The sequence below is a fragment of the Oncorhynchus tshawytscha genome, linkage group LG20 (assembly GCF_018296145.1).
Source record: "Oncorhynchus tshawytscha isolate Ot180627B linkage group LG20, Otsh_v2.0, whole genome shotgun sequence".
Classification (NCBI taxonomy): domain Eukaryota; kingdom Metazoa; phylum Chordata; class Actinopteri; order Salmoniformes; family Salmonidae; genus Oncorhynchus; species Oncorhynchus tshawytscha.
In genome coordinates, this window is record NC_056448.1 from 41,521,220 (window position 1) to 41,540,059 (window position 18,840).

Here is an 18,840-nt window from a genome sequence, read left to right on the forward strand (position 1 = left end):
CTAGACTAATTTACCAATCTCTCTAAAAATAGTTTGCTGACATGGGCTAATTGAGTGTCCTGTCCGTGACTGGCATAACAATAGAAAAATAGCTGATGCACAACCAAATTTCAAAATTGAAAAACTGGGCCCTGGGGTCAAGGTCCAGAATTGCATGAAATTTTACAATCCATATTTGGATAGGTCTCTAAATAACCCACCCAGTTATATACACTGCTCAAAAAAATAAAGGGAACACTAAAATAACACATCCTAGATCTGAATGAAAGAAATATTCTTATTAAATACTTTTTTTCTTTACATACTTGAATGTGCTGACAACAAAATCAAACAAATTATCAATGGAAATCAAATTTATCAACCCATGGAGGTCTGGATTTGGAGTCACACTCAAAATTAAAGTGGAAAACCACACTACAGGCTGATCCAACTTTGATGTAATGTCCTTAAAACAAGTCAAAATGAGGCTCAGTAGTGTGTGTGGCCTCCACGTGCCTGTATGACCTCCCTACAACGCCTGGGCATGCTCCTGATGAGGTGGCGGATGGTCTCCTGAGGGATCTCCTCCCAGACCTGGACTAAAGCATCCGCCAACTCCTGGACAGTCTGTGGTGCAACGTGGCGTTGGTGGATGGAGCGAGACATGATGTCCCAGATGTGCTCAATTGGATTCAGGTCTGGGGAATGGGCGGGACAGTCCATAGCATCAATGCCTTCCTCTTGCAGGAACTGCTGACACACTCCAGCCACATGAGGTCTAGCATTGTCTTGCATTAGGAGGAACCCAGGGCCAACAACACCAGCATATGGTCTCACAAGTGGTCTGAGGATCTCATCTCGGTACCTAATGGCAGTCAGGCTACCTCTGGCGAGCACATGGAGGACTGTGGGCCACCCCACACCATGACTGACCCACCGCCAAACCGGTCAAGCTGGAGGGTGTTGTAGGCAGCAGAAACCTCTCCATTGCATTTCCAGACTGTCATGTCTGTCACATGTGCTCTGTGTGAACCTGCTTTCATCTGTGAAGAGCACAGGGCGCCAGTGGCGAATTTGCCAATCTTGGTGTTCTCTGGCAAATGCCAAACGTCCTGCACGGTGTTGGGCTGTCATCTGCACAACCCCCACCTGTGGACGTCAGGCCCTCATACCACCCTCATGGAGTCTGTTTCTGACCATTTGAGCAGACACATGCACATTTGTGGCCTGCTGGAGGTCATTTTGCAGGGCTCTGGCAGTGCTCCTCCTTGCACAAAGGCGGCGGTAGCGGTCCTGCTGCTGGGTTGTTGCCCTCCTACAGCCTCCTCCACGTCTCCTGATGTACTGGCCTGTCTCCTGGTAGCGCCTCCATGCTCTGGACACTACGCTGACAGATACAGCAAACCTTCTTGCCACATCTCGCATTGATGTGTCATCCTGGATGAGCTGCACTACCTGAGCCAGTTGTGTGGGTTGTAGATTCCATCTCATGCTACCACTAGAGTGAAAGCACCGCCAGCATTCAAAAGTGACCAAAACATCAGCCAGGAAGCATAGGAACTGAGAAGTGGTCTGTGGTCACCACCTGCAGAACCACTCCTTTATTGGGGGTGTCTTGCTAAATGCCTATAATTTCCACCTGTTGTCTATTCCATTTGCAAAACAGCATGTGAAATGTATTGTCAATCAGTGTTGCTTCCTAAGTGGACAGTTTGATTTCACAGAAGTGTGATTGACTTGGAGTTACATTGTGTTGTTTAAGTGTTCCCTTTATTTTTTTGAGCAGTGTATGTTACAACATTTAGGTTTTCAAAACTTTGTATCTGGATCAGAATGATGCGGATTCTGTAATCCTCTTCTTTGCTATCCAGGATCAGACCAGTCTGGCTGTGTTTGAGACGGTTTTTAAGAAAATAATCGGTTAGGATCATTCTGATCCAGATATCACAGGGTCTGGATTTTCAGTGCTTTGAACAGGCCTACACCTTGCCATCTACTGGACAGACTGTGGTACTACTGCTACACTGTCAAAGGGAAACAGATGAGTAAACTACTGTACATGAATAAAGAGATACCTTGATTGAAAATAATAGAGCCTGCATATCACTTGTAAGTATTTGACACTTTTCAATAACAATTTACCACATACCTATACAGCAGTCAATTTAATATAATGAGCCTTTGGTTTTCAGTTGCTCACTTTCGTTACATAGAAATGTCTAGGTTGTAGGGCCACCCTGAATCCACCCTTCCTGTGGGATCGAGATAATCAAGATTTTTAGGATCAAAACTATCCTAATCACTACTTTTTTTTTTGAGTTTTGAAAAAAGCAAAAACAACATTTAATCCTGATTTAAAGGTGGATTGGATGACCAAATCTGTATCCCTATCTGAAAAAACCCAATTCTAACATTTAATCCTATCCTATTGGGGAAATCCTGCAGGTACCTTTGGAAAAACGGGCCCTGGAGATTGCAAAAACCAGGATGTCACCACAGAACTGCAGTATCACATTATACCAATTGAGGTCACTCTTGCCACAAGAAAAATATGAAAAACAATACATTTTGTGTGAAAGCCACAGAACAGGGACATTTTCTAACCCTGTTACATATAGATACTTAAACAATATGAACATTAAAGGGAGGGTCGTTACTCGTTGGTTATTCTTTGATACATTTGTAAACATTAAAGAGGACAAATATGCATCCTTGAAAAAGTAGGAAAAGATCAAATCAGACAAACATAAAAACAAAGATGTAACTACAATTTAACTCACTAACATCTAAAAACCTAAGACTTTATTGTTATGTTCAACCAACATTTATTGAAAGGTGTCAAGCTTTAGTGGTTTTAGTTTTAACATGATCAATAGGCTACTAAAAGCACACAATCAGAGATTTTCTTTATCTACAAAAACCTAGCTCTTGCATTGCGGTAAAGCATATGAGTGACACCACCTGGTAAACTGTCACTGGTTTGGTTTCAGAGAAAATTATGATCAAGTACACTGGGTTCACTTACAGTGTTACAGTATGTTACTATTTCCCATTGTGAGAGCAATGGCAACCCCACACCAAGCAAGCCATACTATAGAATAATTTTCCAAGACATGCATTCTAAACTGTAATGTTAAAATGCACCATGCAGTCAGAACACTGTCCCAACATACAAGAAACACTTCATGCTATGAAATATTTTATGCACTGGTTGCTTGAGTACTTTACTTGGGAAACAAAGTTGTTGATTGGGTCAGGACATTGAACACTTGCTGGGCGAGATGGGACCAATAAATATATATTGCTCTTTGACCAAGGCCTAAATAAGGACTTCGTTTTGACTGAATTTGGAAGCAATTTTTACCAACAAAACCTCCCAGATATGCCAAAGTCCCCTAAGTTAGCCTATTCTTCCAACATATATTGAATAAAATATAATTATTTTAGAATATCATGATTATATTTTATTCTGACTGTTGGGTTTATTGTAGAAACAATCTCAGTAGCCTAGCCACCAAGCACATGTTGTATATTTTTACTTCATTTTCCCCAAATATATTATTTACCTTTTTATTTAACTAGGCAAGTCCGTTAAGAACAAATTGTTATTTACAATGACGGCCTACCCCGGCCAAACAAGAATCGGTAGTATAAGTGTTCCTTTTAACGCAAGAAAGAAAAGAGGAAAGTTCATGATCAATGGCAGGATGAGGAGATCCACCAATTCCAGTCACGTGAACACCCAGCCCCTGGTCGTCAAGGAGACAGTTCAGCTTCCTCGCGGATTCGAGCCTGGAGGTCTCTGACTACCTCGCCAGCAGTCAGACGTGCTCCCTGATTGGTCCGTACTCTCTCACCATACACCGTCATTCACTCACCCCATTGAACCGCTTCGACTGCTGCGGCGCATGGTCTCTCTTTACCTCTCGTTGATTGGTCGGACACGTAAAGGGGTGGGCAATGCCGAAACTTCAGAACTTTGGATCTCTGTTATGATTGGACATGTATTCGGCACTTGGAAAACGGGGTGTCGTTCACAGGTACAGTACACTCGTCATATATAAATGGATTGATGTTTTGCATGTTGAAGTCATTCGTTACTACCAAGAAAGTGTTAAGGGATTAAAGTTTGGCTGGTTATATAATTTAAGTGATAGACCACTTACTTTTTCAAGGTGAGTACACGGATTGATTACGGGATTGCCTTTCTCCAATCCACACGATGGTATACTGGGCTATAGCGGTACAGGCTACTGTAAAAGTAATTATACCTATTAAATAGGCTACACAAATTGTTGGTTTTATGGAACATCTTATTTTAAACTAGGTGACGATACAAGTTAGGCTTCTGTACACAAGGGTCAAGATGGTCAACGGAGTGTTCTGTCTGTGATGGATAAATCATCAGTGTTCTGTTATCTAGTTTGTAGTCAAAATTGATAAGGTAATCTAAATTGATATAGCCTAAGAAACGTTGCTTCAAATTAGTAGCCTAGACGACTATTCATTTAGGTGCATATCAATTTTGCTCCAAGTTAGATTGCTGAGGGGTGCTGAATTAAATTGCAAATTATTTTATGGTATTAGTAGAATAGATCCTAAATCTAATCTTGGATGCATATCGTGCTGTCAGGTGTTGCCATTTTACAAAGTACCACTGTTATTACAAAGTAACAAACGTGGTACACGAGAGGAACTAGCGTGCTACATTGTAACGTTCTACGTCGAACGGTTGTTCAGAGAATTCGAAACGGAAGCTGGTCCGTCCGCTCTTTCGTCCGACTGTGGTCACATCGAGTTCTGACCTTATGATCTGGTTAGCTAGCCTCTAAGGACAGCAAACAGACATCTTGTCATTACCCTATGATTGTAAGGTAAGATGATACCTATCGTCGATGGTTTTGTGAATGTTCTCGATGACTGATTATGTGCACAGACATATTTTTGCCATAGCTAGTAATCGAATTTCCAACGTAGCTAGCTAGCTGTCATCAACTAGAATTGGATTACATGGCTTGTAGAGATTGTAGCTGTAGTTAGCCCTGTTATGGCTATCCTCTTCCACTATATTGTCGTTCTGACACACTTGATGGCAGACCAACCATGGACTTGCAGAGCTAACATTAGCTAGCTAACATTAGCCAATCCAACTCTCTTTCTTGGATTTTTATTAGCCAGTTAACGTTAGCTAGCTAAAAAAAATCACGAAAAAGGAGACGATAGAGGAAATAGTAACGCGTAAAGCACGCTAGCGCAATTACTCACTACTGCAAGACATCTGCTGATCACATTGTTTGCTTCCCTGATGATCAACACTTCCCCTATTCCTTTTTTTTCTGCGTTAAAGTCGCTCAGTTTTCACCCCACCCAGTAGGTGGCGTCAATGCACCTTTTGGGATGTAGTCCCAAAATAAAAATTATAATAGGAAGAAGGCTGGTATGCTTTTCAGACTTCCCCCACAAACCAATGTAATCCTTCAGTCAGTTTAAAATGTCTACTCAGATTCCTACACATGCTCTAACCTGAGAAGGGCGAATATCTTCCACAGTGGTGAAAAAAATACCCAATTGTCATACTTGAGTAAAAGTAAAGATACCTTAATAGAAAATTACTCAAGTAAAAGTCACCCAGTGAAATACTACTTGAGTAAAATTCTAAAAGTATTTGGTTTTAAATATACTTAAGTATCAAAAGTAAATGTAATTTCTGAAATATATAATTAAGTATCAAAAGTATAAATCCTTTCAAATTCCTTATATTAAGCAAAATTACTTGACTTAACTGACTTGCCTAGTAAAATAAAGGTTAAATTAAAAAAGATTATAAAAAATATAGATTTAAAAAATTTATTTACAGATAGCCAGGGACACACTCCAACACTCAGACATCATTTACACATGAGGCATTTGTGTTTGGTGTGTCCACCAGATCAGAAGAAGTAGGGATGACCAGGGTTGTTTTCTTGCTAAGTGTTTGAATGGGACCATTTTCCTGTCCTGCTAAGCATTCAAAATGTAACGAGTACTTTTGGGTGTCAGGGAAAATGCATGGAGTAAAAAGTACATTATTTTCTTTAGGAATTAAGTAAAGTAAAGGTTGTCAAAAATATAAACAGTAATTTACAAATACCCAAAAAGACTTTAAGTAGTACTTTACACCACTGATTTTCCGACAGTATTCCCTGCAATGTTTCTGCTGTGAAGTACTGAAGATCCAATAATATTTTTGCCGCTTTCACAATGATATCCAGTCTCTTAGATTTTTTTGAAAATGTAGTCTGTCCTGTACAATTAACGCAACAAAATCCACCTTCACCATTAATATTTCAGAATCTTTTATCTGATGAATGACATCAATAGACTGCTGGTTATCCACTGCCATAGCTTCATATTCTCTACTCTCTCAACAATTTTCACAGCCTCCGCATAGAAGACCTGCTCGACAGCCCTGATCCTCGCTACATTGACCTCCTTCATTCACCCTAACAGGTGAATTCTCAGTGAATTCTGGAATGTGATTCCCATCACAATTGCAGCATTCTGCATCCTCAGACTCTTCAACACTGATAAACTTGACCGGTGACCAAAGGTTTTACATTTTATAACGTTGAAATAGTTTTTGTACATAAGCTCATAGTACAGGTTAATTGACATTCCCCAACTATTACCAGCATGTTGTCCCTAAACCATGAAGCCTCGATATCCAGCAAGTCGCCAGAGATGACACCTTTATTCGGAGCCCGACTCTGAAAATCATAATTTTCCACGTTGAAAGTTTAAAGAGCCACAAAGCTTTTTCCTCTTGCTCTTTCAATACACATGTAATCACTATGGTACCACTCCTGGTCAATCTGACCCGACTCCACCTTTCCCACTTCGTCTGTCACCATCTTAGTAACCGCGAACAGGTCTCCCAAATAAACATCCTTATTCATGAAACATAATCCAACCAGAAACTGCTGTTCATTTCCAACTTGTGCTATTTTAGCTCCATTGTTGTTTATTATCATCATCCAGTCATTCTTTATTGATTTTACCTTTATTTAACTAGGCAAGTCAGTTAAGAACAAATTCTTATTTAGGAACAGTTGGTTAACTGCCTTGTTCAGGGGCGGAACGACAGATTTTTACCTTGTCAGCTCCGGGATTCGATCTTGCAACCTTTCAGTTAGTCCAACGCTCTAACCACTAGGCTACCTGCCGCCCCATTCTTAACAACTTCAGAATGATTAGACTGCTAAGTGTCTTTGTGCAGAAGGTCCCTGGTTTGCGCCCCCTGGTCTGGATAACGATGTGAACTACTCTGTTGCACTTAATTCTCAGCCCTTATCAACCTACTGACCTCACATTCCACCATGAATAAAAATCTCCCCATGTTAACATCTCTAAAACCTCTCTTCATCCTTGTCTTCTCTCTGTCCCAACCAGCTCATACAGAATGCCTGGATCAGCCCCAGCCAACGGCGAGGCCACGTGGCCCAAAGATGTGGGCGTCATCGCCCTGGAGATCTACTTCCCCTCACAGTACGTGGACCAGGCCGAGCTGGAGCAGTTTGACGGCGTGTCGACCGGCAAGTACACGGTGGGCCTAGGCCAGGCGCGTATGGGCTTCTGCTCGGACCGCGAGGACATCAACTCCCTCTGCCTGACTGTGGTCCAGCGGCTGATGGAAAGGAATGGCCTCTCCTACGACCAGGTGGGCCGTTTGGAGGTGGGCACTGAGACCATCATCGACAAGTCCAAGTCGGTGAAGACGGTGGTGATGCAGCTGTTCGAGGAATCGGGCAACACGGACGTGGAGGGGATTGACACGACCAACGCTTGCTATGGGGGCACCGCCGCCCTCTTCAACGCCGTCAACTGGGTGGAGTCTAGCTCCTGGGACGGTGAGAGGCGTTGCTTTTAACGTTGTGTTGACATTGTGTCAACGTTTTGTTGACCTTCTCAAGTGTGGTGTGTTTGACTGTGTGTGACTGTCTATTTTAGTCAAATATTTGACTGAAGAACACACAAGACGTATTTCTTAAGTCTGACACACTGCCTCTAAATGGACCTACCTTAGACTTAGTATGCTGACAATAGAATAACCGTAAATCAAATGTATCAGTCCATAATGAGAGAAGAAATCATCTGTTATTCATAAAGAATATTCAGTACTTGTGTTACCTGTCTGCTTACTGCTGTCTCTTTCTGCCCCCCTGCAGGTCGTTATGCCCTGGCGGTGGCAGGAGACATTGCAGTTTACGCCACAGGAAGTGCCCGGCCGACAGGGGGCGCCGGTGCGATAGCCATGTTGGTAGGGCCCAACGCCCCACTGGCTTTTGACAGAGGTAGGTCAATATCCTACTGTGTGTAAATAGTTGATGTTGACACGCTGACTGAAGCATGACTCCCCCCAGCCTGTTTATTATAGACACAGTTCCTTTGTTGTTGTTTGTTTAAGTCATTCAGGTCAATATCAGTTCAACAGTACACCTCAGACCTATTGTATTGACACACACATGCATATATACACATGCATACATACACACAATATCACTCACTGCTCATCTTACTGACGAATACACAGCTTTGTTTACATTTCAACAAGCCATGCGTCAAAGACACCGCCAGTACGTTTCCATCTCATAGATAGCCAGCCATTCATCCAGTTTCTGTCTGAATACATGTGATGCTGTACAACCGGGTTGGGGTCAATTCCAGTCAATTCGGGAAGTACACTGAAATTCAGTGGTGGAAAAAGTACCACATTTTCATACTTAGGTAAAAATAAAGATACCTTTTTTAAAAGAAAATGACTCAAGTGAAAGTCACCCAGTAAAATACTACTTGAGTAAAAGTTTTTTTGTAAATGTTTGGTTTTAATGTACTTAAGTTATAAAAAGTAAAAGTATAAATCATTTAAAATGTCTTATATTAAGCAAACCAGATGGCACAATTTTATTTTTTTATTTTAATTTACGGATAGCCAGGGGCACAGTTCAACACTCAGACATCATTTACAAACTAAGCATTTGTGTTTAATTAGTCTGCGAGATCAGAGGCAGTAGAGATGAGCAGGGATGTTCACTTGATAAGTGCGTGAATTAGACAAGTTTCCTGTCCTGCTAAGCATTCAAAATGTAATGAGCACTTTTGGGTGTCAGAAAAAATGTATGGAGTTAAAAGTACATTATTTTCTTTAGGAATGTAGTGGAGTAAAAGTTGTCAAAAATATAACAAGTAAAGTACAGATACCCCAAAACACTACGTAAGCAGTACTTAAAAGTACTTTACAATGCCTCTGAAATTCCAATTCCCTTCAATGCTTTTCATTGAGGAAAATGTGGAATTGGAATTTGGTTTACTTTCTGAATTGACTAGAATTAAAAATGGAATTGACCCCAACCCTGCTCTACAATGGGCGATTTAAAAAAAAATGTTTTATTTATTTTAAATATTTTTTTAAATGTCACCTTTATTTAACCAGGTAGGCTAGTTGAGAACAAGTTCTCATTTACAACTGTGACCTGGCCAAGATAAAGCAAAGCAAAGCAGTGCAACAAAAACAACAACAACAACAACAGAGTTACACATGGAATAAAATGGTGCGTCATGTTTGACCTTGCAGGTCTGCGGGGTACACACATGCAGCACGCCTACGACTTCTACAAGCCAGACATGGCGTCAGAATACCCTGTGGTGGACGGAAAGCTGTCTATCGAGTGCTACCTCAGCGCGTTAGATCGCTGTTACTCTGTCTACCGCAACAAGATCCATGCACAGTGGCAAAGAGGTGAGAGAAATTAGCATTTGTACATTTTGTAAGATGCACATTGTTTGTTTAAAACATTTGATAACAACATTGTTCATTTCAATGCATCCACCATACCTTTTCAATGGGCCTTGGTCAATTCAAACACTCAGGTTAATTCAAACACTTTAGGCTAAATCCTAAGTAGCTAAAGTGAGCTTAGGCCAGGCCTATAGTTCCCTTTATAGTCTTAAGTAGTTCACTAAGGTTCCTTTCCACTGCGGCCTGAAATTGGTTTAGTGAAAGTAGAGTGTGGCAAATGTCATCGCAGAGGGTATTTAGGTTAGGTACAAGATTGGACAGTGATCCTGAATAGTTTGTCCTTGTGTCACCCACCTCTGTAGTATCATAGACCATTTTAACCAAAGCTCGTCTTTTTTCCCACTGTCAATATCAATATGGAACTTATCCGACCATGAGCTTGATTGAATTCTTGGTACGGCCTTTCTAGCAGACCTGGGTCAAATACATTATGCCAAATACTTTGAAATACTTCCATTATGTGTATTTCAGGTGTGCTTGACTTAGTTTATAGTTTGGGACTAGTTCATTGTTTCTGTTGTTCCTGAGATAGCTTGGGTATTTTGAAAGTATTTGATGCAGTTGTATTTGACCCCAGTCTACTCGGTTTTATCATTGACCATCTGGGTAAAACTGTGTATTTGGTTTTAAATTAGATGAGTTCATTAGTTACATGCACAGGGTTGCGGGGGACAGGGGGAGCAGGTAGCTGACTAGTGGTGGCTATTCAGCAGCCTGATGGTCTGGTGGTAGAAGCTATTGGCCAGTCTTACAGTTTTTGCCACGATGCTCAAATACTGCCCGCGTCTGAGTGATTGAAGCGGGGAGAACAGACAGTGGCAGCTGAGCTCTATGATGATGGTCTTGGCTTTCCTGCGACACCGGTCAGTTTGGCTCAAAACATGTCCTATGTTCTACACAGAGGGTGTGGACAAGCGTTTCAGCCTGGAGGACTTTGGCTACATGGTGTTCCACTCACCCTACTGCAAGCTGGTGCAGAAGTCCTTAGCCCGTCTGGTGCTCAGTGACTTCCTCAGCCACCCCAGGTCCAACACAGAGACTGGACCATTCAGTGGCCTGGAGGCTTTCAGGTCAGAACTCCACCGTTAGGCTTGCACCTTATTAGCTACGTAGTGCACTACCTTTTGATTGGTCATAAATCACCATAGATATATTATTCCTACACACATCAACAATTTATAATAAATAAATATTTAACCTTTATTTAACTAGGTAAGTCAGTAAAAAAAAAACGACAGGATCGGTGTGTGTGTGTGTGTGTGTGTCCGCGGGACAGTTGAGCTAATGTAGGCTAATGCGATTAGCATGAGGTTGTAAGTAACAAGAAAATTTCCCAGGACATAGACGTATCTGATATGGGCAGAAAGCTTAAATTATTTTTAATCTGCACTGTCCAATTTACAGTAGCTATTACAGTGAAAGAATGCCATGCTACTGTTTGAGGAGAGTGTACAGTTATGAACTTGAAAATGTATTAATAAACCAATTAGGCACATTTGGGCAGTCTTGATACAACATTTTGAACAGAAATACAATGGTTCATTGACTCAGTCTAAAACTTTGCACATACACTGCCATCTAGTGGCCAAAATTGAAATTGTGCCCAACCTGGAATAGTACGTTGTGACCTTTCTCTTGCATTTCAAAGATGATGGGGGGGGGAAAAAACACATTTTTTTGTTTGTATTATCTTTTACCAGACCTAATGTTTTATATTCTCCTCTGTTAATTTCACATTTCCACAAACTTCAAAGTGTTTCCTTTCAAACGGTATCAAGAATATGCATATCCTTGCTGCAGGTCGAGAGCTACAGGCAGTTAGATTTGGGTATGTCACTTTAGGCGGAAATTGAAAAAAAGGGTCCGATCCTTATGAGGTTTAGAACAAATTAATATTTTATAATGACGGCCTACCCCAGCCAAACCCTAACCCGGACGACGCTGGGCCAATCGTGCGCCGCCCTATGGGATTCACGGCCAGTTGTGATGCAGCCTGGAATCGAACCAGGGTCTGTAGTGATGCCTCTAGCACTGTGATGAAGTGCCTTAGACTACTGCGCCACTCTGATGCCAAAATGGCACATTTATTCAAGTAATTACGATCGTCCAAACATAATCCAACCAAGATTACCATAACTCCTGGTTGGAATACAAATATAAAATATTATTGAACGTTTATTTACATAGGGAAGTCCCAGAGAGCACTGCTTCACAAAAACGCAGCAAAAAAATACCAATTACATAATAAGGGCGAGAGCATGATAAATTCCAAAAATCTCAAATGCGATGCTGTTCCAGTTTGTCCCCAGAATAGCATGTAAACGGCTCTAAAATACAGAGCCTTTGGAAAGTTTTCAGATCCCTGACTTTTTCCACATTGTGTTACGTTAAAGCCTTAATCTAAAATAGATTTTTTTTTAAATTAAAAATCCTCAGCAATCTACACAAAATACCCCATAATGACAATGGAAAACAGGTTTTAAGAATTTTTTGCAAATGTATAAAAACAGAAATTCCTTATTTACATAAGTATTCAGACCCTTTGCTATGAGACTCAAAATTGAGCTCAGGTGCATCCTGTTTTCATTGGTTATCTTTGAGATGTTTCAACAACTTGATTGGAGTCCACCTGTGGTAAATTCAATTGATTGGACATGATTTGGAAAGGCACACACCTGTCTATATAAAGTTCCCACCGTTAACAGTGCATGTCAGAGCAAAAACCAAGCCGTGAGGTCTAAGGAATTGTCCGTCGAGCACCGAGACAGGATTGTGTCAAGGCACAGATCTGGGGAAGGGTACCAAAAAATGTCCACAGCATTGAAGGTCCCCAAGAACACGGTGGTCTCCATCATTCTTAAATGGAAGAAGTTTGGAACCACCAAGACTCTTCCTAGAGTTGGCCGCCCGGCCAAACTGAGTAATTGAGGGAGAAGGGGCTTGGTCAGGGAGGTGACCAAGAACCCGATGGTCAATCTGACAGAGCTCCAGAGTTCATCTGTGGAGATGGGAGAACCTTCCAGAAGGACAACCATCTCTGCAGCACTCCACCAATCAGGCCTTTTATGGTAGAGTGGCCAGACGGTAGCCACTCCTCAGTAAAAGGCACATGACCGCTTGGAGTTTGTCAAAAGGCACCTAAAGACTCTCAGGCCATGAGAAACAAGATTATCTGGTCTGATGAAACCAAGATTGTAGGAGGAAACCTGGCACCATCCCTACGGTGAGGCATGGAGGAGGCAGCATCATGGTGTGGGGATGTTTTTCAACAGCAGGGACTGGGAGACTAGTCAGGATCGAGGCAAAGATGAACGGAGCAAAATACAGAGAGATGCTTGATGAAAGTGCTCAGGACCTCAGACTGGGGTGAAGGTTCACCTTCCAACAGGACAACGACCCTAAGCACACAGCCAAGACAACACAGGAGTGGCTTCAGAACAAGTCTCTGAATGTCCTTGAGTGGCCCAGCCAGAACCCGGACTTGAACCCGATCTAACATCTCTGGAGAGAACTGCAAATAGCTTTGTAGCAACACTCCCCATCCACCCTGACAGAGCATGAGAGGATCTGCAGAGAAGAATGGGAGAAACTCCCCAAATACAGGTGTGCAAACTTGTAGCATCATACCCAAGACTCAAGGCTGTAATCGCTGCTAAAGGTGCTTCAACAAAGTACTGAGTAAATGGTCTGAATACTTATGTAAATGTGATATTTCCGATTAAATGTATTTTTATTTTTATACATTTGCAAAAAATTCTAAAAACCCGTTTTTGCTTGTGTATAGATATCTGGGGGAAAAATGATTTAATCGATTTTAGAATAAGACTGTAACGTAACAAAATGTGGAAAAAGTCACGGGGTCTGAATACTTTCCGAAGGCACTGTATGTATATATGACTCTAAATGGCTCTATCCTTCCCTCTATGTGCTGAGCAGGGAGGTGAAGCCGGAAGAGACCTACTTCAACAGGGATGTGGAGAAGGCCTTCATGAAGGCCAGCACAGAGATGTTTGATCAGAAGACCAAGGCTTCCCTCCTCGTCTCCAACCAGAACGGCAACATGTACACCCCCTCTGTCTACGGCTGCCTTGCTTCTGTCATCGCACAGTAAGTCTCCTATGAATCAGAGTAAACTCATTTTTACATAAAAGGTGCTACTTTAATTATTACATGAACTTACTACTTGAATTAGTCATTCGTAAGAAGAAATGCACATAACAGTGTCATTATTACTGTGTAATTATGTCTGAAAGTACAGTGTGACAACATTTGTAATCACTCTGTGTTACATTGTCCTTACTGACCTAAGCACAATGTAAATACAGTATAACTGTGTTATTACAATAGTTATACAGTACTTAGATATATCTCAGTACTGTAGCAATAAGGACACTGTAATTAAGTGTTGCTGAAATGATAGTTATGGAGAGGCACACATAGGAGAGTGTGTGTGTAACACGTTTGTTCCTGGACAGACACACACCTCAGCACCTGGCGGGCCAGAGAATCGGCCTGTTCTCCTACGGCTCAGGGTTTGCCGCCACACTCTACTCCCTCCGAGTCTCCCAGGACGCCACGCCTGGTAGGTTCACCTCACACTGGGGTCGTCACCTGTATGGGATGGGGGAAACATCTTGTCAATAGAGATGGGTTCCACTGATATTTATGCTCCAAGGAACTAGAAATTAACCCGTCTAGTCTTGACACTTCTGGATTAGATGGCTGGGCAAATGAGGCAAAAGAGAGGAAAGAGAATTGTCTAGTGCTAGGGGTTATGAACTGAGCTGGTTGTTTTTGGACTGAGCATTGGTTATTAAGTTGAAATATGAATGAGTAGGTATTGGGTCTTTCCCGGGGGGTCTGTATTTATTGTCTGTTGGTTGGCCGTCTCCCTCCCTCAGGCTCTGGATTGGATAAACTCTGTGCCAGCCTGTGTGACCTCAAGGCCAGACTGGACTCCAGGAGGAAGGTGTCACCTGCCATGTTTGCTGAAAACATGCAGCTGAGGGAAGATACCCACCACCTAGGTATGTCTCACACACACACACACACACACAAACTACACACGCACAAACTATGCGCACACACTCACATTACTCACACACACACACACAAACTACACACGCACAAACTACGCGCACACACTCACATTACTCACACACACACACACACACACACACACACAAACTACACACGCACAAACTACGCGCACACACTCACATTACTCACACACACACACACACACACACACAAACTACACACGCACAAACTACGCGCACACACTCACATTACTCACACACACACACAGAAAGGCTTGAGCCTTTATTGAACTCATATTTAATTTGAAGCCATGCCCGTCCCTTTCCCATCCAGCACCGTACGTGCCCCAGGGCGCTGTGGAGGAGCTGTTTCCTGGGACGTGGCATCTGACCCGGGTGGACGAAAAGCACCGTCGGGAGTACTCCAGACGCTCCCTGAACGACGACTTGCCCCTGGAGGCTGGCCTGGTCAACTCCACCACAGCCACTGAGGTACAATACAATTGTATTGTTCAACGTAAATCGGAAATCAAATCATTTATAAATTAAATAATATTCTCAACCTCGCAGACACTACTCATACACATAAACTAGTGGCTGGAAGCAGCACATTGTATGGAGGCTAGGTCACTGAGAGACATTTAGTTTGCATGCAGGCACCACACATAAAAATAACAATGCACACAGAGACAGAAAAAAACAAGCTCCATTGTTCCATATTAAATAATTATATTAGCTACATAAAAAGTGACATTAGAAAACAGGAACTGGTTTTTACGTGTTGCATCCTTATTCCCAGCAGCACATCCCAAGCCCAGTGAAGAAGATGCCCCGCCTCCCCGCCTCCACAGCTGGTCCTGAGGCGGTCACCGTTAGCAATGGGGATCATTAAGCTAAGCTTACCTCTGTGAGGTACAGGTAGACATGGAGGACGATCAACAAAGGACATTGGAAACACAATTATAATGCTAGCAGAGAGGACCCCCCCCCCGTGCACCTTCTCCTCAGAGATATGTTTTCTAACATATTGCTGAATGCTGCGTAAAACCAAGCTATTTAACGATCACATCGTAGAATTTATCTTCAACCATCATTGCTCTCAATTATGTAACAGGGAGTAATATCATATGAAATGTGTGTGTTCCATTGGATGCATGGAAAGGAAAAGTGTTTGTCAAGGTAGCAGACATTCCTGAAACTAAAATCCTCAAGATTCCACATAATTCCTGAGCCAGGGTGAAAAAAATCAGATTTCGGCTATTAAGATTATGTTTTGCATAAATTTGCATTTCCCTTTTTCAAAAAGAATAAAATAAAGTATTTATAGCCCAACAAATTCAACAAGTTCTTTTTTTATTTAATTTTGGACCAATTCTTTGTTAAAAATATTTTTTATCTTACTTATCATGGCACAAACTTAACAGTGGATGAAGAAAAAAATCATAGTACGTTTATTTAATCCGGGTATTGAAACAAAATGTTGGAGAAGAAAAGTAGAAGGGATGAAAAATAGAAGCTCCATCTTAAGTCAACTATTATCTTCACTTGTAGCATCAAAAGGAAATGGAAGCTTGAGGAACAAGACTGCCTGTAGGCCTTTGGGGATAAAAAGGGAAGTGAGGCCTCTTAACTCTGTTTGTTTATCAAATGCTGCTGCTACCGTTGCAACTTGCTGTAATTACTTTTTAAAAAACCTTTATTTAACTAGGCAAGTCAGTTAAGAACAAATTCTTATTTTCAATGACGGCCTAGGAACAGTGGGTTAACTGCCTGTTCAGGGGCAGAACGACAGATTTGTACCTTGTCAGCTCAGGGTTATGAACTTGCAACTTTCCGGTTACTAGTCCAACACTCTAACCACTAGGCTACCCTGACTTAAGCTGTACAAAGCAGCTACACCCCTACTATACCTTAAGTTTGACCGATTTCAGAATACTTCCATTTGCTATGTAGGGGAAACATAATAATTATGTGGGCGCTTAAATTTATCCTATTTCACACGTGTGAATTGGAAATGAGTTTTTTGCATATCCCAACTCCCCCTTGAGATGCCCTCGGAGAGTGGGGTCACGTCCAGGGATCAGACGTTATTGACTGCAACCCTGGAGCAATTAGGGTTAAGTACCTTGCTCAAGGGCACATCAGCAGATGTTTCACCTACTCGGCTGGGGTATTCGAACCAGCGACCTTTCAGTTACTTGCCCAATATTCTTAACCGCTACACTACTAATAGTCAGAATTAGTTTTCTCTTAGGACTCTTTGTTATACCACCATGGACAAATATCAGGGAAGAGGGACTGAACGGTCTGAGTTATATTTAAGTAATTTAGCAGATGCTCTTATCCAGAGACACTTACAGTAGTGAGTGCATACATGTTCATATTGTTTTGTACAAGTTCCCAGTGGGAATCGAAACCCACAACCCTGGCGTTGCAAGCTCTTTGCCCTACCAACTGAGCAACAATTCAACATGTTTAAATCATGTGATCAATGTTTCCCGCAGCGGTGATTGCACTACAGACTAAAACGGTGAAATGCCTCAATTGAGCATGCCGTTTTATCAGAGCTTTAATTCTCACCAGGCTCTGATAATCTATACAATATGTAAAATAACATTTTGTTTGAGTTCTTGTTTGTCCTTAAATATTTTTTTGGGGAAAACATTTCAGCAGATAAATTTATTTCCTGGAATTACGTAAATTGACATGGTCAATTTAGTCTCTGTGCAGAAACTTTTAAATCAGTTTTAAAAGACATATGTCCAACAAGTTATTGTTTTAATGTAGTGTGTTGAAGAAAGTCATGTTCTCTGTCTCTACAACGTGTCTTTCCTTACTAGACTTAAGGGACCAGATGCTGTCCTGAAAGGGTTGTGTTTTCTCTGAGGTCTCAAATGTTGTTTTTTTAACACTGACAGGGATAGGACTAGTTATAGACTGTAAAGAAACCAAATCTTGACACAGGCAGAAAATGCTCAGGCAGAAATACCTGCAAACATCAGCCTTAAAGGGAACAGAGTTGGGGGCATACTTATTTTTTCTTTCACATAAATGTTTTGCATTTCCTCTGCAACGTTGGGTGACAGAGTTGTAGTCCATTTCCAATCTCTCAAGTTTGAGAAGCCTTACAATAAGCATGTACTAAATGTAGAAAATAGCTATACTCATGATAATGTACAGATATTTTAATTTTTAACAGCCAAGATAAGTTGCCTCTGTTTATATCTGTGTATGGCTGATGTTTACATTGTTTCTCTGAGATCAGATAATTAAAAAAATAAAATAATTGGTGGGTAATGTATAGTACTAACTAAGATTATTTATATTTGTAGATATAAATAAATTTGCGTCTGATCAAGTGTCTCTTTTATAGCAACGATCTGTATAGAGATGATGTAATAACAATGTAGAGATGTATTAAGAGATGAACTGAATAATAAATATATGTTCATTTAAAGTGGCTGTTTCCTGCTTATTATATGGTGGGGGTATCCAGACTTCCATACCTTTATAGATGCGGTAAAAAGGCCAATGGAACTCAACCAAAACAATGGAAATGCCATGGAAACACGTGGGAGGAAAGATCCTGAATCTCGTTATTGTCCCACAGCAAAATAAGCCTACATTTAGGCTAATGTTAATTTTTTTTTTGTGTGTGTGTATTTCACACTATGTTGAGGTAAAATCAGAGTATAATGCTTGTATGGATGTTAAACCCAATACATGTTCATGTCATAGTCACCAATCAACTGCATTACAGTTAAAAACAACTTTGACTATCACCACAGATTTCTGTATGCTAGCTATGCTACCAGCTTAAATTATACGAACGGGAGTTAGCATTTAGCAGTCACTTCTTCTAAACCTGAAAACGGACTACTTCTAAATGTTATGCAGCTAAAACAGCCAGATATATCCAAATCTGACTTTAGTAACTACATTGTGGGCCTGTTAAAATACACCAATCATGACTTATTTGATGAATAT

General features: G+C 41.3%; 1 protein-coding gene across 7 annotated transcripts; it reads left to right on the plus strand.

The window, feature by feature from the left end:
• Window positions 1-3,955: 3,955 nt before the first annotated feature.
• hmgcs1 (3-hydroxy-3-methylglutaryl-CoA synthase 1 (soluble)) lies at window positions 3,956-18,310 on the plus strand. Of its 7 annotated transcripts, none has more exons than XM_024381525.2 (11): window positions 4,047-4,154; window positions 6,399-6,468; window positions 7,408-7,865; window positions 8,184-8,309; window positions 9,590-9,754; window positions 10,716-10,884; window positions 13,751-13,921; window positions 14,290-14,396; window positions 14,716-14,841; window positions 15,188-15,345; window positions 15,653-18,310. In XM_024381525.2, the coding sequence occupies exons 3-11, from the start codon at window positions 7,418-7,420 to the stop codon at window positions 15,743-15,745; spliced, it is 1,563 nt and encodes a 520-aa protein (XP_024237293.1). In that variant the 5' UTR covers window positions 4,047-4,154; window positions 6,399-6,468; window positions 7,408-7,417; the 3' UTR covers window positions 15,746-18,310. The 7 variants fall into 7 exon arrangements, with proteins under 7 accessions (XP_024237289.1, XP_024237290.1, XP_024237292.1 ...); XM_024381528.2 differs by lacking the exon at window positions 4,047-4,154 and adding an exon at window positions 4,735-4,853; XM_024381521.2 differs by lacking the exons at window positions 4,047-4,154; window positions 6,399-6,468 and adding an exon at window positions 3,956-4,019.
• The last annotated feature ends 530 nt before the right edge of the window (window positions 18,311-18,840 follow it).

What these genes read in the sequence shown, in the direction of transcription:
- hmgcs1 (XM_024381521.2), top strand. Translation starts at nt 3,982, where the DNA reads ATGTATTCGGCACTTGGAAAACGGGGTGTCGTTCACAG. An exon ending in CTCCCAGGACGCCACGCCTG is followed by an intron (nt 14,397 to 14,715) that starts GTAGGTTCACCT and finishes TCCCTCCCTCAG; the next exon opens with GCTCTGGATTGGATAAACTC. An exon ending in ACTCCACCACAGCCACTGAG is followed by an intron (nt 15,346 to 15,652) that starts GTACAATACAAT and finishes CCTTATTCCCAG; the next exon opens with CAGCACATCCCAAGCCCAGT.